The sequence below is a fragment of the Mesoplodon densirostris genome, chromosome 10, assembly GCF_025265405.1.
Source record: "Mesoplodon densirostris isolate mMesDen1 chromosome 10, mMesDen1 primary haplotype, whole genome shotgun sequence".
NCBI lineage: Eukaryota > Metazoa > Chordata > Mammalia > Artiodactyla > Ziphiidae > Mesoplodon > Mesoplodon densirostris.
The window spans coordinates 61,171,346-61,196,155 of record NC_082670.1 but is presented as its reverse complement, the minus strand read 5'-3'; the positions used below and the strand labels follow the sequence as shown (position 1 = coordinate 61,196,155).

General features: G+C 45.8%; 1 protein-coding gene across 1 annotated transcript in view; it reads right to left on the bottom strand.

The window, feature by feature from the left end:
- ITGA9 (integrin subunit alpha 9) overlaps nucleotides 1-24,810 on the bottom strand; it is a 363,172-nt gene that overhangs the window by 293,038 nt on the left and 45,324 nt on the right. Inside the window, exons 6-13 of the mRNA XM_060108991.1 lie at nucleotides 21,181-21,310; nucleotides 18,553-18,638; nucleotides 15,840-15,908; nucleotides 10,483-10,620; nucleotides 7,301-7,406; nucleotides 6,436-6,530; nucleotides 2,393-2,483; nucleotides 140-185 (exon numbers count right to left, since the gene is read on the bottom strand). Of these exons, the coding sequence (XP_059964974.1) occupies nucleotides 140-185; nucleotides 2,393-2,483; nucleotides 6,436-6,530; nucleotides 7,301-7,406; nucleotides 10,483-10,620; nucleotides 15,840-15,908; nucleotides 18,553-18,638; nucleotides 21,181-21,310 (761 nt within the window). The remainder of the gene's footprint in view (nucleotides 1-139; nucleotides 186-2,392; nucleotides 2,484-6,435; nucleotides 6,531-7,300; nucleotides 7,407-10,482; nucleotides 10,621-15,839; nucleotides 15,909-18,552; nucleotides 18,639-21,180; nucleotides 21,311-24,810) is intronic.

Sequence of the window (24,810 nt, the reverse complement as noted above, 5' to 3'; positions counted from 1 at the left end):
TCACCAAGCACCTCTGCCTGCAAGGAACAGGGCAGAGTGACTGCTGACTAATGATGAGTAACTCCCCTGGGCCCCCCTCCCCCACCAAATTCCATCCCTCACCCACGAAGAGCCAAGAGGAAAGAGAGAAGCATCTCACCTTAGGAGAACCACACTGTCCGACATGAAAGCTCCAATAGTTACATCTGAAAACCACAAGTTTACAGATTCAGAAACTTGCTGAAGCCCATTTCACCCACCCGCTGTCAAGGGGCTCCACGGCAATGGAGGCCAGCCTCAAGGTCAGGGGGCCCCCCTGGGCTCTGAAATGACTTTGTAGGAGTTAGAGCCACACTGCCCCGTATGGCAGTCAATCACCAGATGTTGCTGCTGAGACCCCAAAACGTGCTGGTCTGCACTGAGATGTGCTGTATGTGTAAGACAGGAAACAATTTTAAAGACCTGGTACCAAAAAACGTTAACGATCTCATTAATAATTTTTATACTGATTGTATGTTGAGATGATAATGTGTTAGATACATTGGGCTAAATTAACATTATGAAAATTAATTTCACCTGTTTCTTTTTATCTTTTTAGTGGTTACTAGAATATTTTAAATTATGTAAGTGGCTCACATTATATTTCTTTTGGACATCAGGGAATCAGAGAGGGGGACACTTGGAATTAAATGACTCTTGGGAAAAGCTCTAAGTTCTGTAGAACATGTGAATCATCTCCGTTCCACCCGTCACTCTATGTGACCCCGGAGTCTCTCTGTGTCCTTGTCTGCACAATGGAGATAATTATCCCCACTGTCTTCTTCAAATGTTGACAATATTTCATAATATTTAAATCAGAATATATTTATTAAACACTTGTTCAATATATTTATTAAATATGTTAAATCAGATATTAAAATCAGAAAACTCATGAAAATACTTGGCAAACTATAAATCAAGACAAGTGTTAGCTGGTAATGTTTATTCCTAAAAAATTTAATTTAGGAAGTATGCATTTATCCAACAGCTCTCTGCCTTTCCTCTCCTCAAATATAAACCTCTCAGCCCTGTGGTTCCCATGACTACTTCACAGAACCAAGCATCTGAATCCCTACATCTATACGACGTCCTCATTAAGGAAACACAAAGAGCATATCTGTGGATTGCAGGGCTGCTAAAATTTCTGCACTTGGGTATGCTTGTTAATTTTGCTATTTTCTAATAGCCTTTTTAAATTGCCTGGATATTTGAAAATAAAAGAACCTGACGCACTTGCCATTTCTTTTAGGAAAAATGCAAGATAAGAAATCCACATCCGTCGTGAAGTGTGACCATACCTGCTCACCATGCAACTACAGAGAAGCAGCCTGGGTCCCCGTCCACAATGATGTGGTCTCTGGTGCCCTTAGTTCTCTGAGGCTCAGTATCCTTGTCTGTAAACTGGGGAGACACCCCCATCTTTAGCTACCTATGGGGTAACTATATGATGTACATTGCACGGGGAAGCATTCTGCATATATTAGAGTGCTAAACCAATGGTAGGTATTATTTAGGGATGGCTACAAATTGCCCAGAACAAGAACTGCTTTCTCAAACCTAAAAAGACTCGTACAAGATTGCATTCATTTTCACAGATCCTTCTGAGGCATTTTAAATGCAAAGAAACACTTTTTCAAGATAGCAAGATGACCTAGAGTTTCAGGGACATTTCTTCTGAATTCCATGATGATTTGGGGTTTTTCCAAATTCTTCTCTTTGTTTCCTCACCTCACCTACTCCATCCCCTTCAGGCAGCAAAGGAACCATTACTCCATTGCCCAATTTTACCTACACCAGGTATCACTTGGGATTGGGGTTTGAAATCGTACATTTTTCTTCAATCAGTCTCAGTCACCACAAGGCATTAATTAACCCTGAAGACAAGCCAGCCAGCCTTGAATGGTGAAGGTCTGTTTTGTCCGTCAGGGAGATGACATATGACATGGTTTTCTTCCTGCTCCAAGTGTTTCTCTCAATACTCATCTCACAGCGGGGGTGGGGGTTTGCTCAGTGACTTCTTCATTCTCGAGAGGAAGACGCCTCCAAATATGCTCAAATATCAAGGCAAACATGAGGCTTCACTAGTTATCATTTTAAATGTGGGGAGTGCTTTTGGTCTTTAGCAGAAAGACTTGCCACAGAAATCACTGCAAAAATCCACCTTCCTGGTGCTTAAACCCTTTGGAGTAGAACATTTTAAAACTGAAAAATAAAATTTAAGACTACTTTCATCTTAAAAGTCAAACACCAAGCAAAATACCCTATTCTACTGTATGAATTTTCCTAATCCTAAATCCAGGTCACATCTGTGATCATGCTTACCAGGCTGGTTATCTTTGCTTATCTCATATGCTTTTAAAGAAAAATAGCTTACCGGGATAGCCATTTCCATCCATATCAATGCCTCCTGATATGGACTGACCAAACATCCGCAGGACCGGACTTATCTTCCGCCCAGAAAGTTTCTGAAACAGATAATAGAGAGATGGAGTCACCAGAAGGAGCATGGTCACAAATAAGAACCAGTGACTGTTTTAGGGCAGCTTCCCTAGGATACCTGGTCTTGAAGTTGTTCAAAGAAAAAAATCATAGTCCGAATTTTATCGGGGCAGGGGGTGGGGGGGCTTTAGCAGGCAGTTGAAGACCACGCACTCCTTTATTATTACTTGCCTTAGTCAAATGTCACCATTTAAATTTTTTTCTAAGCTCAGTGCTAATGAAAAAGCCACCTAGATGAGTGTGTTAGTGTTTTGATGTGTTGAAGTTCCAAATGGATCAAGGTTAACTTCCATTTCTAAGGGAGGTTCTCTTTTGTGTTTATACAGGTATAGCTGGCTGAAATTCTAAGAACATATTGTCCTTATATCTCTCTACCCAAACATGTACTAAACGTGGAACACTCCTAAGAGGCACACGTCATCTGTTCCCTAGGTAGACAGAAATTAGCACGACAGCTCTCCATCAAGCCAACCAAAAGATCTACAGGCTCCTGAGCATCACAGACAGGATGAAACAGCTCTACCTAGTACATCTAGAACTCCATGGTCCTGAACCTTCTACAAACTGTAGGAAATCCAAAAAATTAGCTGAAGCCACCCTTCTTCCTAAAAGGCAGCCTTCAACCGACCATTCAGCACTGACAGCTCCTCTGCCACAGGGCACACGAGCACCTGTACTTACCTCTCCTCCATCATTAAGTTCAACAGATGCTAACACGACAACATGCTGTGTTGGTCCAAGAATATTCATTGTACAACCAGCCTTTGTCACACATCCATGCTTGTGTGGCACAGTTCCTCACAAAGATATCAAACTTCCTGAATCAGAAAAGTGCCATGTTCTGGGATCTGACCTGTTCTTTCTTCCCTTTCTCTAATCAGTCTCCCTGGGGAGGCTGCCCTCTCAAGGCCCTCGATGTAGATGGTAAGCGAAATGCTTTGTTTTCATGCCACACAGCAACCTCCATGTCAGAACCAGGTTTACACATAGTCGTGGCTCACTTGGGACTTTCTTGCCTTATCCTTTTCCTCACTGAGTCATCCTGCAAAGAAGTCACAAGTATGGGGAGGAGGTGTTCCTACAGGGTTTACAGATGGAGACAGCAGGGACTCCCCCACCCTGCAGCGGCCAATAACTGCAAATAGCCCTCTGCCTGCCACCTCAGTGAAACCCTCCAACAGGAAATGTGCAAGCATCAAAGCACAAATCAGAACACTGTAGGGAAACACTGAAGAAGTGTTTCTTGATAACAGCCAGAGCCACACATCCCCGATGGCTCTAAGGAAACACGGATATGCATCTGCATGTGTCTTAAAAGTCACATCTTGAAGCAGACCATCTCAGCTCTGAGGTCCAATGACGCGAGCAGCAGCTTGCCCTGGGTTTGCATTTCTAAGGTATGCTGTGGCTAAGACAAGCAGGGAAGAGTGAAGGGGTGGTCCTTTTGGGGGTGGCGATGCAGGCTTAAGTTATCCCACAGACATCTGCAGGCCATTAGGCCATAAAGCCAGGAAGATAAGTCTGCTCGATGCTAATAACTCTAAATGAAAACCAGGAGCCTTGGGAAACCTCCACTTCACCAGGTTTACATGCGGTGTCCTGATGGCAGGAGAAAGATCACAGGGGCCGCCGTGACATGCCTGGAGGGCTCTCAAATTGAGAAAGGCACACGAGGATCTTAAAATCAACACTTTTCATGGTAAACTCAAGAAAGAGGAATGAGTTACAGAGTGCTATGGAAGAACTTTAGACCCTGATCTCACAATGCATCCAGCAGAAATAACACCAATCTGGGCCAAAGAAAAGCGATTCCCTTGCCCAGACTTGTTTCTGACTTCCTCCTGTAGTTCACCCACACAATGCCCGCTCTGTCCAGACCTAGGCCCTGGAGAGAACCTGGCGTTAAAGGATTTTTCTTCCTTTAAAATCACAAACCTTATCACATACATATTAGGAGTCTGGAAACGTGTAATCATGGTTGTTTCTTTTTTTCTTTTTTTTTTTTTTTAAAGAGCCCCAAACCACTTCTCTTTGTTAGAGCTAATGAGCCAGGCTGCGTGCTGACAAAGGCAGGACGGGTCCAGCTGCTGCTCCCTGCTTCCTACTAAAGACAATCCGCGCTGACCACAAAATTTATACCTCAGTTCTCTGCAGGGAGTCCGCCCAGCAACACAACAAACACGAGAGGGCCGCTGGAGGAGGGGAAGCTGGGGGTCTCTCACAGGCTGCCTCTCTGTGTGATTAGCTTCCCAGGTCCGGGAACAAGCTTCCAGGAGGAAGCGTGGAGAGTGACCTTGATGGCGGCACAAGGATGGCTGCTCCCTGGATGACTTTCGGCTTGTGACAGTGGGAACAGCGTCCCTGACCCAAGGTAGAGCAGCCCCTGGGACACGGATGTGGCCCCCAAACTGTGCCCAGAGCCCTCTTCCTCCTGCCACCTCAGCTAAATCCTCTAGGAGTTTATTCCCACCAATACTCATTTCTAATGCACAGAGGATGGTCCATGTAGATAAATGCCCCTCAGAGTATATATGCCTCACAGACAAATAAGCTTCCATAGTTCTGAGTTTTCCAACTGAGCTTCCCTGAGAGTTCCTTTTTCCCCATGTGGAGTTGAGGGCGGTGGTTGCAGCAAGAGGTTTGGGAGTCAGACTGGCAAAGGTTCATGGTCAGATTGCCATTTCCTAGCTGGTGACCATGGGCATGTTAATTAACCTCCCTGGCCTGGAGTCACCTTGTAAATAGAAGGTGGATAATCAAGGTGCCCATCACACAGGGCTATTCTGAGGACTGAAGGCAAGAGGGCAGAGCAGGTACTCAGTAAGCATCCCTGCTCTCGCCAGCACCTCCCCTGGCATCTGCCTCTTGCAAGAGTCACGGAGCTGAGCAGGAGGCCCGGCAGAGGGAATCTGGGCTCAAGTGGCAGCAAACCAGCCAGCCCTCAACCCTTCATTAGCTAACTCACATCTGCTGCAGGGAGAACAATTAGGAACGTACACCTTGAACTTACACATATGCATTGCCTCTTAAAATCAACTTGCAAAGCCTTTTCTTACCTAGAGACTTTAGTACATGGACAGCTTTCGATACTTCCCTATTTCATGTTATAGAATATTTTATAAGAACAGGACTCAGTTCAAAGTTTTGTTTCCTTCACGATAATCAAGATACAAGGCAAGCTTCTTTGTGACGAGAAATGTCAGCATGAATAGGAAGCGGTAAGCACGTAGTAAATGTTCAGTAAATCAGCAGGTGGTCATTGGAAATTTCTCGACATGTGCTCAGTCCCTTTCTGCTGCTGACCCACTGGGAGAAAGACCCAGGCCTGTGCCACTCTACATGCAGACATCCACAAACATCCTGACCATGCTTCTGTCCAGAGAGTGACTTCCTTTTTTCCCAGGGGCTGGGCTTGACACCATCAGCAAGACTGAACTCCAAGCTGATATAGCAAAAAACAGAACTCACCACTTCCACGTTCCCAAGTCTGGGGCACGAGGCCAGGGCTTTGACCAGCTCCCTGTTTTAATGCCAACTGTGACAACAGCCCTGTGAAAACTTTTATGTCCCTCCTCCATGGACCACTGTCCTTCTAGATTATATTTTACAAGATATTCCTTTGGCTTAGCACAGATGGTTGACAAAGCAGTAACCAGAAAAAGCAATCCACCTCTTCTTACATAAATCATTCTAACTCTGGCTAAGAATTTGGATATTCTCTTCTGTAGGCAGAATGCCTCCCTGGATATGAGCAAACTCGGGAGTCTGTAAATATGTTTTGATTTAAAAAGCAGTCTCAATGGTTTGTGTCTTCCACTGGAGTGGGGGGGAAGGTGAAGGCAGGAACAACGACGTGTGTTGTATGTATCTGTGGAATGAATGTATGAACAGCAACCATGACACCCTCACACCAATTACCATGGAGTACTGAGGGACCATCCCACTGGCATCACCATGATAGATGTACACCGCTCCTGAAAAGTCATCCTCCTTGGGTGCACCAATGGCCACATCTAGGAGGAGAAAAGCAGCTCTGGGTTAGAAAAGCCATTAACATAATGGTGGATTCTCTAATTCCTGCCACGATGTCTAGAAATTTCTTGGTTGTTGCTGTTCAAGCATTAATCTAGGCACATGATCTCTTAGCAGCAGGAAAAAAAAAAAAAGTAGAAAGGAAATTATAGAAGCTGAGAAGAGGTTAGTTCCAGAAAATTTCTCTCTCATCCTCATAGGAATAAATCATTGATCTATCCAATAAAAGAAATGCAAATATCCACCACCCACCCTAATGTCTGTCTGAGAAGGGAACTCCATAGACAATGGTTATTGCATGACTGAGAAAGTCAACTCTATTCTTGGGTAAAGGAATTATATAAAATGGTACTGCCTTTACCAAAAAAAATCAACGTTACTCTCACAAACTGCCAACTAGATCTTCCTCCATGCTCTCAGAGCATCGTGGAGCATCAGAGGCTCAGAAACAAGAAAGGTTTGTAGCGAGAGGAAGCTGGTTCAGACTTGGCTTCCATAGAAGCCCCTATGGACCAGCCACAAGGTTCGCTGCACCACAAACACATAGTAAAGAGCACTGAGCTGATGAGAAGGGATTTCATGGAAGCAAAACTCCAGTGGGCTCAGGGCTCAGCCCTGCGTCTACACAGAAAATGTGGTTTCTAACAGGCGTCCTCTCCCCAGTGTACATGGATGGAGCTTGCCATGGGCAGGTAGACCCCGGAGCGCCCACGACAGGGGCAAGTTAGAGGGCAGGTATGAGCTCACTGACCTGGGAACCCGTCATCATCGAGGTCGCCCAGGCTGGCGATGCTCTCCCCAAAGTGTGCATTGTAGGCGCCATCCCCACTCAGGGCCAGCTGCTCCTCCAGGGCTCCCTGGGAAACAGGATGGAGGGAAAACGGGAAACAAAACAAACAGAATAACCAAAAAAAGAATGAAAAAACAGAGCTGGGAATGCCGCCCTGCCCTGCAGCACACCCATGGACAGGAAACACCTGGGCAGAATCCCAGGCACCCAAACATCCCTCCCCCACCCGCTGGTGGCCAAATGAGCTCCTTCCACCTGGGTGCCATGAAGGTCTCCAATCACCTGAGATGCATTTTAGAGGGAAGGAGACCCACTGTTGGCCACTGATGACTAAATCTCTCCCTTGTCCTAACACTCTATACACCAACCTATTAATCAACCTACCTGCTTGTCCCCACAGTCTCCTCTCCCCTTGATATCCCCAAAGTTGTTTTAGAGGGAGTACATATTTCCATTTCTGCTCTCCTCTGCCTTCTGGTACAAATTTATAAAGCTGTTTTGTAGGGTGAATGTATTAGTAATCTTGGCAGAGGGACTCATGGTTCAGAAAACCCAACACCCAATAGTTCTTGGTTAAGGGGTGGGAGCAGTGATAACAGGACACACGACTGTGCGCATTTTCACGTGTGGTTTGGATTTCCTAAGCAAACACCAACCAACAGAGGGAGGGGTCAATGGTGATGGTGTCACTAAAAGCCACGCCCACTTTACCCCCAAATCATTGACACATGACTATCAGAGTGTTAAAACACCATCCGAGGGACTTCCCTGGTGGTCCAGTGGTTAAGAATCTGCCTTCCAATGCAGGGGACGTGGGTTCGATCCCTAGTCGGGGAAATAAGATCCCACATGTCACGGGGCAACTAAGCCCGGGCGCCTCAACTAGAGAGTCCGCCTGCTGCAAACTACAGAGCCCACGCGCCACAACTAGAGAAGTCTGAGCGCAGAGAAGATCCCGTGCGCCACAACAAAGATCCTGTGCACTGCAATTAGGACCCAATGCAGCCATGAATGAATGAATGAATAAATTAATTAAATATTTTTAAAAACACACACACACGATGTTTTGAGGCACAAGACTGTCTAACCCTGCCCCCGGGTAGAGGCACTGAGACCCACTGTACATCCACAAGCCATCCCAAAGCTTTCGTTACAACGAAATTTTTTTCCCACTGTATTCAAACAACTTGCAAACAGTAAAGATATGATGAGTTCTTAAGTCACCGAAACCTCTGCCCCACAACACAAATATGTGTTGATTTCTTCCCATCAGTGTGCCTTGTATGTACCAGGCACTGTATATCCACATCCTCATTTAAATCACACAGTGACTCTATAAGACAGACCTTATGACTCTGCCTACTTTACAGATGAGGAAACTGAGCTGCTGATTTCAAGCTATTTGTCCACATCACACAGGCTAGTAAGTGGCAACACCAAGATTCAAAGGCAAGTCATCATTTATTCCTGCTCCTCCACACTGCCCTGCAATCATTAATCACACAGATGAAGTTCAACAGAAATAAGAATACCCTTGTACTTAGGGTAACCACACGGCATTAAGAAACATTGACTGGGGGTGGGATGTGTGGGTGCCAGCTGCCGCAGAAGGTCTGGGGGATTATCCTGCTCCAAGATTCCATGCCCTGGGGCTGTTGGGCTGGTCACCTTATTGCCTGACAAGTTAACACCCATGCAAACGCAGAAGTCTCCAGCATATATGGTGGCCAGCAGCTACTGAATGCCGGCTGTTCTCACCTCCATAACGACCACCTCACTTCTCCCCTCACCTTCCTTGTCCCCCTTCCTGGAAGGTCAGTGCAGATGCAGGTGCCATGAGTTGTTGCAACAGGTACCAGGAAGCATCTTTCCTCCCAGGTTTTAGATCCACCTTCCCAAAGAGTTTGCAAACATCCAAGAAAGCTCAAGGCTCTAACTTCCCCTGGCTCCTCTTTAAATAACTGCCCTTTCTGGCATCTGCCCACCTAGTTACAGCTAAACACCACCACCCGCTCCCGATTAGGATAACTAACACCTTGGTCACCGCTTAAAAGTACACTTTTACTGACTTTTTTGATTATGAAAGAATTACATTCTCACTGTTTGGATAAAGATAAAGCTAAATATCTACCCAAGCACCACCACCCAGAGAGATCTATTAACATTCTCTATGTATTTTGTACATTTTTAAAGGTTGTTTGTACCTGCAGTCTTTATCCTGCTTTTTCACTGATTATCTCATAAGCATTTTCTCATGTTAGCTAAAGGCTGGTGGTCACAGGATTTATTCATTTAACCATTTCCCTCTTGTTGAATATTCTTTCTTCTAGATCCTGAAAAGATTCTACTTTCTCATTGGTCTCCTGCACCCACGGGTGCACTGCTGCCCCTCAGCCCCTGCCCCCACCCACCCTCCGCTGTGCTGCAGAGACATCTTTCTGACTCGGCCACATCCTTTTCATGGTTCTGCAGAATACGGGACATCGTGACTATAGCCCTTGGCCACTGGGGTGGCCCCCACCCACCCCTCCCAGTCCCAACACGCTGAACTATGGTCCCACTGCCTCACACCTCAATCCACTTGCCCAGCTCCCAGCCCACTCCCGCCTGCCTACCTGACTCCCATTTTTCTTCAAGATTCCTCCCAGCCATCATGTCCTCTGAGAAGGCTTCTCTGCCTCCGTGGGCAGGTGTGTATATAGTCCCAAGGAGACAAAATAAGAGAGGTGAAGCATGCCACCTCCGAAGCCAGTTTGCCTACGTTCAAATCCCAGCCCCACTGCTTCTTATCTGTGTGATTTGGGGCAAGTGACTTAACCTCTCTGAGCCTCAGTTTTTTCACCTGAAAAATGGGGACCCCCAATACCACATGCACATGTCATTGAAATCATTCACAGGAAGCAGGAGAAACGGTTCCTGGTACATAGGAATCACTCAACTTTAGTCATTAAGATTTTTCTGGACCCCTGTATGTTTGCAGTCATAACACTGAGTATAACTTTCCACTGATGGAACACGGAGCTTTTTGAAGGTAAGAAGCATGTCTTTCTACCTCCTCTGGGTGATGGGGCCCAGTCACTACTCCCCCGGGCCAACATCCCTCTCCCACACCCTGTCCACATGTTGCCCAGCTCTGTACTCACGTTTCCTCTGTTGATGTAGACAGTGACCTGCCCTTCGTCCCTGATCTCAGAAAACATGGGGGCCCCCACGAGCAGGTCAGAGAGGCCGTCCACGTTCAGGTCAACTGCGCATAAGGAGGAGCCGAAGTAAGAGCCCATCTGCAACCAAGTCAAGTTGCAACAAAGTGTTCAGTGTCCGTCCTCACACACAAGGCCCCTGCCTTCCTCCAGATGCCCAGGCTGACAAACACCTGCTCCCAAGCCCCTCGGAGGCTGTGCCAGCCATGCCACCCTGGAAACCAGAATGCCTGGGCCACGGTAAGATCCCAACTCCCCTGGCCTCCTGGCAGCCATGTGGGCCCCCCGGTCAAAGTGAGACCCACGTTCACTGGCTTGGAGCCCCACCAAGGGGGAAACAAATGGACTGATCCCTGGAGAACAAGGTACTGCTTTTACAAATGCAAGCTGAGGCTGCAGACATAGGTTACAGCCATAATAAAAGTGCCTCGTGTATCAGACATTTGACAAGGCCAAGCAAGTTAGGAATATGGAATTTCACAACACAAGGCAGGCATGAAAATAAATGTTACATGGGAAACAGATTACCCTCGCCCAGTCCTGGGCATAGCTGAAGACTGGTTAGGAAGGCGTGAGCTGAAGTAACAGAAAAAGGTACAACTCAGAAGACCATTTGGAGGATGACGGAAAACAGCCAGGTTATATTGGCTTAATCATAGCTTAATTCAGTACCTGTTATTTTATTTTTTACTTTTTTTTTTTTTTTTTTTTTGCGGTACGCAGCCCTCTCACTGTTGTGGGCTCTGCTGTTGCGGAGCACAGGCTCCAGATGCTCAGGCTCAGCGGCCATGGCTCACGGGCCTAGGTGCTCTGCGGCATGTGGGATCTTCCCAGACCGGGGCACGAACCCGCGTCCCCAGCCTCGGCAGGCGGACTCTCAACCACTGTGCCACCAGGGAAGCCCCTATGTTTTACTATTTTTTTAATTGAAGTATAGTTGATTTACAATGTATTATTTCAGGTATACAGCAAAGTGATTCAGTTACACGTGTATATGTATACATATATATGGAAAAGAATCTGAAAAAATTCTTTTCCATATATAAATATATATACATATTTTTTTAGATTCTTTCCCATTATATGTTATTACTATATTCAATATATATTCGATTACTATATTCAATTATATTCAATCAGGATACTGAATATAGCTCCCTGTGCTACACAGCAGGCCCTTGTTGTTTATCTATTTCATATATAGTAATGTGTTTCTGTTAATCTCAAACTCCTAATTTATCCCTCCCCTCACCACCTTTCCCCTTTGGTATCCTAAATTTGGTTTCTATGTCTGTCAGTCTATTTCTGTTTTGTAAATAAGTTCATTTGTATCATTTTTTTAGATTCCACATATAAGAGGTATAATGTGCTTTGTCTTTCTCTGTCTGATTCAGTACCTGTTATTTTAAATTGGGGGTCTCAAACACAATCCAATGGGATCCAGGCAGGTGATATAACAAGTATAAGGAAAAAGCAAACAACAGTGCAGGCATGCTTACAGGTGGCAAGTGACACTCAGCTTCTGTGTCTAAGAAACGATAGAGAATGGTGGAGACTGCAGCAAACTATAGTCCACAGACCCAGCTAAAGGAGCAATCCCCATCCAGGGGCAGTCAACTCCTGATTGACCCAGAAAAGGCCAACCATCTCATTTTTCAAGAGAAACCAAAGCTCTAAAATTTTATTTGAATTGCCTATTTTTAAAATGCTGACAACTAATTCATATTAAAAAATAATAAACAAACATACCATGCAGGCCAAATTAAAATTTTTGTAGGCTGTATCCTTTCCAAAGGCTGCCAGTGAGGCAACCTCTGTTTTTAATTAAAAAAAAAAAATCTATCCTTTTAAAATAAATGTTTTCAAATAAAAGGGCTCTGGTTTTACAGACATGAACAAGCATTTTCTTTTGCTGTTTGTTGGTAGCTAACCCAGGGGAGTTTGAGAGAGGTGGAGGGTACTTTGGTCTATTTCCTGCAGCTCAGCCTGGGAAAGGACTCAAGTCCCTCCCAGTCACGTGCTGAGGTCACTTCCACCCAACCCCCATCCCCACCTGCCCCCTTCCCAAGGGAGAAGGGCATGGGGAAGTTTCAGAATCACGGGGGGCGGGGCAGAAACCAGTTGACAGTCACCAATTCAGTGGCCTTGCTAATGTCCCTATCTTGACTTTAGTAAAAGAAACCGCTAAGACCCAGGCAAGGCCCTGAAGACCAAAGCTGCTGGCTGTTCTCTCTGGCTGAGTCCCAGGGGAACTATTTGTTTCATTCCAATGGTCTATTTAACTTGGCATCTTCATCGGTGTTCAATCAGCAATCCCCGTACGTGAAGTTTCCTATCTAAGTTTTGACATATAAACACTTCACATACTCAATTATTGCAATGAAACTTCGATAGGGCAACGACATGCTTTGGGGTAAGTGTTCCTTGATCACAGCTCTCCTATCACCCTGGAAATATGAGGACACATGTCATAGCAATGGAATTGCACGTGTATAGGTGATTTCTTACGTGCATTGGTGATTTCTTATGTGCACTATACGAAGGATGTCAACCAGTAAAGACCAGAACCATTTGGGGTTTTGTCTCTCTTACGGCCAGGAGACAGAACTCTCTGACCAGATTCTGGCCACATGGAAGCAGAAGTGGATCAGGGATTTCCTGAATCAGAACCCTCCTCTATGTGTGGCTCCGGACACAGGGGTAAAGCAAAGGCATCCTTTGAAAGCCTGGGCTCATGTCCTTTCCCACTGAAATAATGGAGAAGTCAGTGGGACAAGAATTTCTCATTTCTTCTGGCACGAGCAGAATAAGATGTCTAAAGGGAGTAATCAGAAAGACGATGACGAGGGTAAAGCTGGAAGATGGTGAAACAAGATGGCAGAGTGAAGGACATATGTTATAATGGTTCAAGGTGAGAGCGAGAAGAGCCCCAAGGAAAATGAATGGCAGCTCTGGAGCTGGGAGGTGAGACAGCTGGCCCATGGTCTCCTCCTCAGGGAGCCCTGTCGTGTCATAATAAGGACACTCAAGCTGACCTGCAGGTTGGTCTGTGCTGGAACCCACGTCATCATGTCCTCGGGAAATTTGGAAAAGCAGGTTCTCAAACCTTTCCCTCTCACATCACCCACTCTCAAATCTGCTCCCCCAAATCTGCCCATGACCCAGCCACAGATGGGTAGCCATGAAAGCTATCATCCAAACAGGGAGGGTTCTGGGAAAGAGAAAGGGCCCAATTATAGACTGTTGTTTACACCAGGATGACCAGCATCAGCTGGGCCTGTCCTGGGCACAGGCAGCGGGCAGTGGAGGTGGGGACACAGGAAGCAGGGGGGAGGCACGGTGACAGCTGAACATGAATATATTCTAAAAATAGGGTGATAGGGACTTCCCTGGTGGTCCAGTGCTTAAGGCTCCGTACTCCCACTGCAGGGGGCATGGGTTTGATCCCTGCTTGGGGAACTAAGATCCCACATGCCACAAAGTGCAGCAAAAAAAAGAAATAAATTTTAAAAATAAAAAAATCGGGTGATAAGTGTGTTTAAGCCCCACAATTCATTTTAAAGACTCCCTAAAAAAAATAGTAGTTACATAAGATGATAGATGTGTTAGCGAACCTCAGTGTGGTCATCATTTCACAATATATACGTGTACCAAGTCGTCACACTGTACACCTTAAATGTGTTATATATCAATTATATCTCAATAAAGCTGGGGGGGGAATAATTTCATGCTGTCAAGCCGAGGTACATTGGAAGGGGAGCAGAGGGAGGGAGGGTTTTCCACAGGAGAACTCACCCATTTATTTTTTTTGGATAAAGAGCTAAAATGTTAGGCTTAGCAGCATTTACACCCTACTTGCTCTTTGGGACTCTTTCTCAGAAATGGCACGGGGTTATTTATTTTCTAACTTTAGAGGTGCTTGGAAATCCTTTTTTGCAGAATTGCTCACAGTCTTTTTCCAGTGTTGTTGCTTTGGGGTTTTGGAAATGTTAAAATAACACAGGCTTGCATAGTTCCCGGGGGAACGCAGAGCTGCTCTCAGGGAAAACCTCACAAAACTGAGTTTGGTGATGTATTTTTTATTGAAAAGGTTATGACAGTTATATACTAAAAATACACATGATGGTTGTTAAAACTGCAAAAAGCTCTACTTGTGAGTGGGATTTTTGGAACTCAGACTATGACTCCCCATCAGAACAATATGCAGTGGTGCCAGGCTGGCATGCGGCAGGTCTAACACAGCAGGACCTGAACTGCAGCACATGGCCCACCCAGGATGGAAACATCATTTTTCCCCCTCTTCTTAGTGTGATGGTAGGAGAATGTCAGAAGGCAATTTTACCTATCTCCTCAAATCTCCCTCCCAAGTCCCAAGTCCTGTGCTTCTTCCTCGAGCTCACTAAGGCCTCTACCAAGACAACTCTTCAAATCACCCCCTTCACCTCCCCACTTAAACTTGTCTCCTCTTAGAGCGGCCAATCTTACCAAATAATCCTGCCGACCAAAGCCATGCCAAGGTGTGCACCACTGATAAGCCCATGAAAAATGGTGCTTATTAATCAAAGGAATCTCTACCTGACTTAATTTCAGACTATGGTGCAATATAATGGAAACTTGCAGGAAATGGAGAGAGAATTAGCAACAGGGTAAGGATAATAAGATGACACAGGCAGATAAACCTTGCCCAGGACTAATTTCAGGGCAGCCTTCCCCAGCTATTTCTATTTCAAAGTTCTGAAAGGAACCGGGTGATATTTGTTTGCTTTTTGTGTGGCAGCAGTTCCCATGGCGATGGTGGCAGAGGGCTTGGGATGTAAGCAGGAGGGGCAGCTTTGGGTTGGTGAGATAGGGAGAGTGAGAACCATCTATCTGCCTGCCTCCTTTGAAAATAATCAGTCATGTATCTGTACTCAACAATGCCTGATCTCTCTGGAGCTGGGAGAAAGACAGATGGAGAGGGACAGAGAGGCAGAAAGATAAAGGCAAAAAGAAACAGAGCACATAGTCATTTTGATGAGTATCTGAACCATGGACAACCTTTTAGACCTCTGTGCTGTAACTTGGCTGTGTACAAACTCATCTTGCTCCCCGTCTCAGCATGCGTGAATCCCAGGAATCTGCAGGTCACACACAATGCTGAGAAGGTAAAGGCTCCAACATGCAACTGAACATGCCATGTAAATGTAGGGCACAGATGGGCCTTTAAACCAATATTCTAAAAAGTAAGAACTGATTCCCACATGATGACATCTCTCAAACAAACAAACAAACAAACAAGACACTAATCCCAAGGATCTCACCTTTTTACCTGATGCCTGAAAAATCTTAATTAAGGTGCCTGATCTTCGGTCAGCTCTAAAAATATAAACCTATGGAAGGAAAAAAAATCCAGTTAAGATGGAAGCAATGACCAAAGATATTTATCAGCATCCTTCTGGGAGTTCTATGTAAATGCCTGACCAGACACATGCAGATGTGCCTACACTAGCTGATGACAAATCATTTTACGCACTCTGCAAAGAAACTGTCCTTCAATCCTGAGGCAGAAATCACCTCCATGCCTCCTGAGCCACATTGTTTACGGGAGCCATGCCCAGTAAGACCTAAGGAGCTTCCAAATTACTACCAAAAAGTCAACTCCTGGGAAAAGGATTTTCTTCCTCGAAACACTTCCTTCCTTCCTATTAGTGAGAGCTTTAGCAGGTATCACAATACAGTCATCCCTTGGCATCTGTGGGGGACTGGTTCCAGGACCCCCAGAATAGCAAAATCCACAGAGGCTCAAGTCCCTTAAGTAAAATGGAGTAGTGTTTGCATATAACCTAGGCAATCATCCCTACATTACTTAAGACTATCTAACACAATGTAAATACTATGTAAATAGTTGTAAATACAGTGTAAATGCTACGTAAATAGTTGCGTGGCAAATTCAAGATTTGCTTTTAGAACTTCCTAGAATTTTTTTCCCCAAATATTTTCCATCCATGTTTGGTTGAATCCACAGATGTGGAAACCCGCGGGTAGGGAGGGCCAACTGTGTAAGAAGAGGGATGGACATGAGCATTTTAGACAAAGTGATTCCACAGAACGTTAGTGTCATGAGATCTGCTTGGGTAAATATGAGTTTAGTTTGCAAAATGCCAGAGTTAAACATTAAATAAATTCCTTTACTGGGGACCTTTCAAAGCCTTTAGCCTGTGCATTTACACCATGAATCTCCACCACAGAAAAGACTGTTTGTGTAGAACTTCCTAAATGACATGAGTGGGGAAGTTCTTTTTCAAGTTGCATCTTAAGGGAAGAGCGAGTGTCCCATGAGAACCAGTGTCAGGGAGCCTCCCATGGGGTCAGGAATCACCATCTTAGTGTGAATGCTTTCCTGCCCCAATACCAGAAACGATAACCACCAAGATCCTGAAGGCCAGAGAGCCATCCTGGGGTCCTTGGGAAGCAAATCTGTACCAGCTCCCATGCCTGGCAATGTGGAACCGTCAGCAACTTTGTCAACTATGACCAGTCTCCCCAGCACCTCTCAGGGGCTCCAGCTGAAAGCAGCATTTTTATGTTCCTCTTTGTTAACTAGATCCAGGATGCCCTCTGCCTGGCTCTATCATCCTAAGGCTTGACAGGGACTATACAGTTATGCCAACCACCTGAAGAGAAGATAGTTAGATCAAGTATTCTGTAACTGGTGATTTAAAACAAAACAAAGCTGCTGTCAGCAGCACTGAGGCATCCACACTGCTGTGAATTGGGAGGTAGGCGTGTTTACCGGCTACAGAGATGCCTGGTCACACGCAGCTCCTCCCCAAGAAGAGATTATCAATGTGGGGACAGCCCTTGGCTCTGTCCCTCCACCACGCAGAGGAATTCATGTGACTCGGAGAGACTCACCCTTTGCTGGAAGTTATCAGAGTTCATCTGCACACCTCCCCTGTGCTCAGGGCCCTGGGTTTTTACCGTGGCTTCGTTTTCAAGGAAAATAGCATCAGTGTTGACAGGGAGGGAGGCATGTGCTCCAGAAATCTGAGTGTTGACTCCTAACTCCTGCCCAGGAGGATCCGGGAAAACAACCCTCATGAATGTCCAGCAGTCACGCCTTGTCTGCTGATCAGACTGACATCCTGGCCGAAGGCTCCAGTTACCAGTGGTCTCGGTCTGTCTGGGCCTCTCCAGAATCCACCTTTCCAAGCCCCCAGAGATATAGCCAGATTCTATCAAAGGTCCACCCCTTATGGGCTCAGACCCAAAGACCATTCCTCTCTTCAGTCGTAACTATCAAACAAACTATGGAGCTTGTTAAAATGCACATTCCTGACTCATCTGGGTCGACTCAACTGGACTTCCTGTAGCCTGGAGCTAAAGAGCCAACAAACATAGTCCTCCATATTTCAGGCCCCATAGATGCCATGATTCCCAAAGGGATTCTGACGGTCCTAGATCCATGGGGTCTTTTCTACACTCTGGGCAGATACTTTAGGGAAACAGACCCATATATTCCCAGTCTAGCCTCTGGGCTGAACTGGTCTTGTTTCTAAAACATTGGAGAAAAAAAATGTGAGAATCTAGGCCTAAAGATAAATAAAAAGGCCCCAAAGATATCTGGGACTAGACCTGGTGCCATTAAGTCAAACTTGGAAAGGATTTGGGAGAGGGGAGGGTTTGAAGTTGGGTAGCACTGGACACCCTTCCTTTGGAGAATGGCACAATACCACGGGTCAATCTTAATCATCTCTCACACACACAGCATCAGCCATGAAAAACATTCTCAGATGACAAAGTGCAGAGAATGGAGAGGTCTGGAAATAGTATTCATACTCGGAAGAAGCTTTCAAAGTAAATTCTCAAAAGAGGCTGGATGGAGATGAACAGATGATTCCTCAATATTTCATCACTTACCTGCCAGCCGCCCAGCAGAATGTTCACATCAAAGTGAGTTGACAAACCTCAAAAAGAGCGGCAGCATGCTCCCCCCATCTGACCCCATGCTATTCCATAAACTTTGTTCCTCACCTTCCCAATGCCTTCGTCCTGAGGGGCACCTCCTACCACATCGGTGGTGGACACGTGAGAAAAGTGTCCGGCAGTAACTGCATAACCTGCAGAAGACGGGGAGAAACCAAGGAAGGGGTGGAGAAAGAAGATCCATCAGAGGACAATGTTTCTCAAGCATCCTTATCTGGACAATTAAGATCCAGTTATTCTTGGAACATAAAATATCAGGGAATAAATGGCAGCTGTCAGTCTTCTCACGCTGGAATGGCTCATCGCACAAAAAGACACATTCACAAGGACTCCAGGGCAGGAAAGAGTGCTTTCTGAGTGTCCTCTTTGGAACAGGTGCTGTGCTAAATACTCCACATCTATTTTTTCCTTTTTGAGATACAATTTTCATACAGTAAAGTACACACATCTAAAGTGTAGAATTTAACAAGTGTGTACACATGGACATCACCAGCCAGAGTGACTATAACCACAGAACCACGAGCCCAAAAGGTTCCCTCATTCCCTCTCCCAGTCACTACCCTCCCCTGCATGGGTCACCCCTCTCCTGATTTCTGTCACCATATATTACATGTGCCTGTTCCAAACTTCCCTCAACATAACTTCTGTGAGGTTCATCCATGCTGTTGAGTATGGTACTAGTTTCTTTTTATGGATGAGTATGTTCCATTGTATGATGGTATCATAATGTCTTTATTCTCCTATTGCTGGGCATTTAGGTTGTTTCCAGTTATTTCAGCTTTATTGTGAATAAAGCTGCTATGAACATTCTTACACATGTCTTCAGATGCCACTGTCTCTTTTAATCTGCCAACTCTATTTCACAGATACGGAAACAGGGACTAAATGTAGGTAAGCAACACACCCAAGATCACACAGCAAGATTCAAATCCAATCTGTGTGTCTCCAAATCACCCTTGCTGTGAACCATTATGCATACACCCTCTTAAGAAGAGCCAGAAAAAAGCTGACAGTGGGTCAGTGGATAGATGGATGACAGCAAAGAATGCGCGGACGCAAAAAGAATCTAGAAACAAAGGTAAAAGTTGTCTGAGCTTAGTCTAAATGTCTCCTGCTTTCTGAGAGCCCTGCTGGCAGTAAAAACCCTGTACAGGCTGCTGTATATTCTACAAACCTTTTCCTCATCCTCAAACCCTAATGTTATGACCATAAGCTGCTTGCATTTTGTAATGGTGTCATATTATGATCAACTCTTACTCACCAGGTGGCTGATTTCTCTCAAACTGGAGGCTCACGTTCCCTAAGACTATTATGAGTGACATCAAAGCTTGAAGTGAGCCTTGCAATCCCGCAGCATGAAGGCCTCTACTTGGCATACAGGAAGGAGCCACGGGCCCTGAGGCTCAGAGGGCCTATCGACCCTAAAGCCACAACCAAACTGGGCTCTTTTCTGCCTTCTCTTCATTCTCTGACATAGTAAACATGTGTTGAGTCCCTCCTCTGCACCAGGCACTATACCAAGTCCTGGAAATGTCAGACAAACTCCCCTCCTCCAAGGTGCTCCCAGCCCAGCGAGGGGTCCACACCAGCGGGCAGGGCTGTCTGCAGAGCATACACAGGTGGGCAGCTCAGCACCTAGACTCTGGACTCAGAAACCACAGGTTTAAACCCCCACTTTGCTACTGATGAACCATGGGACCTCGGCAAGTTAAATGACTTCTTTGTACCTCGGTTTCTTTCATATGCAGAGCCTGGCATGGAGTAAGTCCCCAATAAATGACAGCATTTAAGGAGTTGGGCCTCTGAGTAAAGGTATCACAGTCAGTGCTACTGGGCAAAAGACTTAGAGGCGAAAAGACAAGTCAGCCAGTCCCTCCTGCCAACTCACAAGTGAATCTCCATACAAAAAGCGGGTCAGGGACTCCCCCAGATTTAAGTTAAGTGTAATGAGTGTGAAAGAACATTGTTTTCTCATCATTAGGCCTTGCTAAATTTAGCTTCATTTTCAGCCCAGAATTACAGCATTTAGGGCCTGAATTAAAGAAAAGAGCCATGTCAAATTGTCTTTTACACAAGTAAAGACAGCCTCTCTCTATTCACCAATAAGCATGGTCTTGTCCAGAGTCATTCTGGCCTGGTGGCTGCTAACTTAAGTTGTGTCTACCTTCTTTCTAGAGGATTAAAACGGTTAAGAAAATGAAAGTTTTTCTGAGCCTTTAAATAAACCTCAGGATTAGGTTACCATCCATCATGCTAATTTCTGGTTCTTATTATTTCTACCTGCAACCAGTTTTGTGACCAGAAAGCAGAGACCTCATCCAAAGGAAAGTCATGGAAAAACAGGATTCTCTCACACTCGTTTTGTATCTAATCATCTGAACCCGAGTAATTGCTAAAATAGGAAAAGAAAATGTTTGCTTCCTTGGAGGTTCAACTGTCAGCTTTTTAATTAAATCACACAGCTTTAATTCAGTCCCGTTCTTTGTTCTCCTCTCTCTACCTGCTATGTGTGGAGCTCAATGTTGTGGTGCCCTTGGCTAAAAGTGCAACTAAGTAGAACAGCAGATGTAAAAGCCAACGAACTCTTCTTTCCACCCGTAAAGCAATCACTGGCAAGCTTGGTGGTAATCACTCCCACTTCCCCTTTCTTACCTGTCACCTCCTTGAGCTACTCACCCAGGTAGGTGTACCTCCTGTTCATGATCACTTCATCATTTAGTTTGAAATAGGTGTTGTCTGTGAGGTTCAGCACTTTGACTGTCCCAGCCCAATAAAATGACCCTGGGGCACCCATCACCACCAGCTCCTATGGAAGAGAAATCCAAAGGTAAACAGGGAAGGAAACTGAAGAGGGGAGAAGGCGGTGTGGTGAGACCCACAATCACAACAAAGAACTCGTAATTAAAGTAAAGATGCCACACCTGAGCAATAAAAAAAATTTCATATTCATAATGATTTACAATTGCCAAGATATGGAAGCAACCTATGTGTCCATCAACAGATGAATGGATAAAATGTACTGACACTCCAGAGAAATCCCCTCCAGTCCTCATTCTCAGGAATGGTTCTGAAGCTGGGTTTTCTGGCCACTAAAGGCTCACTGCAAAGTCAAAACAATTAAAACAAGAGAGCAGAGAGGCCCACTACAGGAAAGATGTGGACTGGGGAGAGAAGAGACCACAGACAGCAAGACACAACACTACTATTAAAACAGGCCCAGCAAGCACCCCAATGTTCACAGCAGCACTATTTATAATAGCCAATATACTGAAGCAATCTAAGTGTCCATCCACAGATGAACAGATAGAGAAGATGTGGTGCATATAGACAACGGAATATGACTCAGACATAAAAAAGAATGAAATTTTGCCATTTGCGGCAACATGAATGAACTTGGAGGGCATTATGCTCAGTGAAGTAAGTCCAATAGAGAAAGACATCATCGAGGCTTTCCTTCCCCAGCCTTCCCCAACAGGAAATCCCTTCTCTTTGATTATCTATATTTTCTAAAGTATCTACACTGCAGTAAGAAATAATAAAAATTATTTTTCTAACAAATTCATTAACTTTTCACTCCACAATATTTATTAAGCATCTCCTACTTATACCAGATCCACAGATCAATCAAATCCCTTTGTAAAACATTCCCAGGAAAAAAAAAAAACCACGAAGCTTCCCTGGTGGTGCAGTGGTTGAGAGTCCGCCTGCCGATGCAGGGGACACAGGTTTGTGCCCTGGGTCGGGAAGATCCCACGTGCCGCAGAGCGGCTGGACCCGTGAGCCATGGCTGCTGAGCCTGAGCGTCCGGAGCCTGTGCTCCGCAACGGGAGAGGCCACAACAGTGAGAGGCCCGCGTACCGCAAAAAAAAAAAAAAAAAAAAAAAAAAAAAAAAAAATCCCAGGGTAAGGCAACAAGGAAATGTACAGAATGTTTAGAAAAAATTCTACCCAAAAGGGTTAAAATAAAGGCAGTTTTAGAGGAAACCCCTCAGCTGTACAAAAACCCCAAAGATACAGGCCTTCTGGGCTCATGGAGATGCTGGACACTGTACAGGTCATGCTCTTGTTACTGACACACACACACCACCCTTGGCCTCTAGGGTCCCCGCACTGTTATACTTCAGAAACATCCTTCCAGGCTGGCCCCTCTCTACAGAGCTGGCCTCACCGCTGTCAGAAGCTGCTGGTTTCCAACAAGTCCCTGGAGGCTAGATCCCCCTAAGAATTCTGAGTTTCTGTTGACATTTCATAAAGTGACACTGAATTCCCTGGGAGCACATGTCTGAAAAGGCCAGAGCCATCTTAATAGAACAGCAGAGAAAGGAGGACAGAGCACACAGAAAGGAGAGCACGTGTATGGCAAGAGCAGTATCAGGACGATACTTTGAACAATACATGTTCTATGGTCAATTCGGGTAAGAACCTTACCAAAGAACAGGGTGTGAGCACGGCTGGAAGGAAAGCCACCAGACTCCTGCCTGAATGGTTTGCTGTTGATAATTCATGAAGGTGTGGACCAAGAATGACCATTGAGAAGCACTTCACTTTAAGGTTCTGAGATCCAATCCATCTCCAAGGATGCTAAGAGGATGAGAAACTGGATACTCTCAGGGGTATCTCACTGTTTTATAAAAATATATCACTTTCTGCACTTAGGACACATCCCTGGGAAAACATGGGCAGTGCATTCATTCATTCCCCTTATAGTCATCTGTTCTGTGTAAGGGACTGTGCTGGTTCTAGAAGGGGCATGAGAAAGACAAATGATCATCAGAGAAGGGAGTCTTTCTCCTTGGTCTTAAGCTCAGAAAGGACTCTGTAATCAGTGCCCGAATACAAAGGGCACAGAAAGACAAAATGAGCAGTATCCCCAGTGCCAGCCACATACACAGTGGAGAGCTTTCTCCACCAGCAGCTCTTCACGAGCCAAAGCTTTGAGCACCACCAGAGGCCTGTAAGGCTCGTGGGGACACCAGGCAGTGGATGTGTTGTTTTCTGATGATTCAGATTAATCCAGGATAAAAGTTGAGAAATGTACGTCTAACGTATCGCTGCATCCCCTCTCTCAAACATTACAAAGAGAATAAAACAAGGTCATCGCTCTCCTCAAAAACCTTTAAAACCAACAGCTTTTGGTTTCTTTCCTTCTCCTCTTACTGTTTATGCCCCCTTCTCCCTGTAGTTCAAACTAGGTAAACTGAGGCCCAGCCTGAGACCCTTGTGGCTGGGGGCAAGGAAACAGCATCTCCCTGGAACTCCCTCCTACTTGGCTTTTTCCATCCGCTGTGGGTGCAGCCTGGGCCTTTTTGACACTGTCCACAAGTGCCAGGAAAATGTCATCAATGCTTGGCTCCTCACCGCCCAGGAACAGACAACGCAAATGCAACACACAGAAGTGCAAGCTTCTCCAAAAGCCCAAGGCCACCACTGCCTAAATCATGTGTGCGAAACTCCATCGATCAACAGCATGGGCCTTTCTGCAAGGGGCAGAACCTCCTGAGGCACACAGGTACCTGGAGTTGCCTGAGAGGAGCCATGGGCTTTTCTCTGTGCCCTGTAGGTTGGCACAAGCAGGGGGTAGAATAGTCCTCGGGATCTGTGGCAGAAGTCTGTGCTAGATGGATTTCCACCCAGATGTCCCCAGGCTCTCACAGTGGTGCCCCGACACCAGCAGGGTTGGGTCAAGTCTTCTCTTGCTGCTTAGAAGTATCTACCTCTGTTATCCTAGGCTACAAAAATAAATATGTTCCCGGGAAGTTCTCCCTTGTCCTCAACGCTGGGCTAAAATTCATGCAGTGTCCATAACTCAAACAGCTTTGATAACCCCAGGGTCACTGACATTCAGGTCACGCAGTCGCTTTGGGCCAGAGTAGTTTGGGGCAACATGGCCATGACCGGAAGGCCACAGAACCACGTCCAGCTTGGGAGGCAGCTGCCGCCCCTGTGCAGGGGCAGCCCAGCTCCCAGCAACGGCAAACCCAAGTGACAAGGTCAGCAGGAGGGCAGGAGAGGGGCACAGTGCTGCCTGACCCCTTCAACCATATTTCCTGCTTGGCCTCCAACAGCTGAAGTTCCAGAAACGAGGGAGACTGGAAGTTCAAAGACCTCCTGTTTAGGGAGGCCAAAAGCCTGGGAACTGAAGCAGAGGCCAAGGCCCCGAGTGGCCGGCTCAGGACTGAGCCCTCCTGCTCACTGCCGCCCGGCTCCCTGCAGTGCTCCACACACCAGCCCCACTGCTGCCCGCACCTTGCTTCCCTCAGGCTGTGGAGTCCCAGCAGGTCCTCTGGTAATCCGGAGCTGGCACGG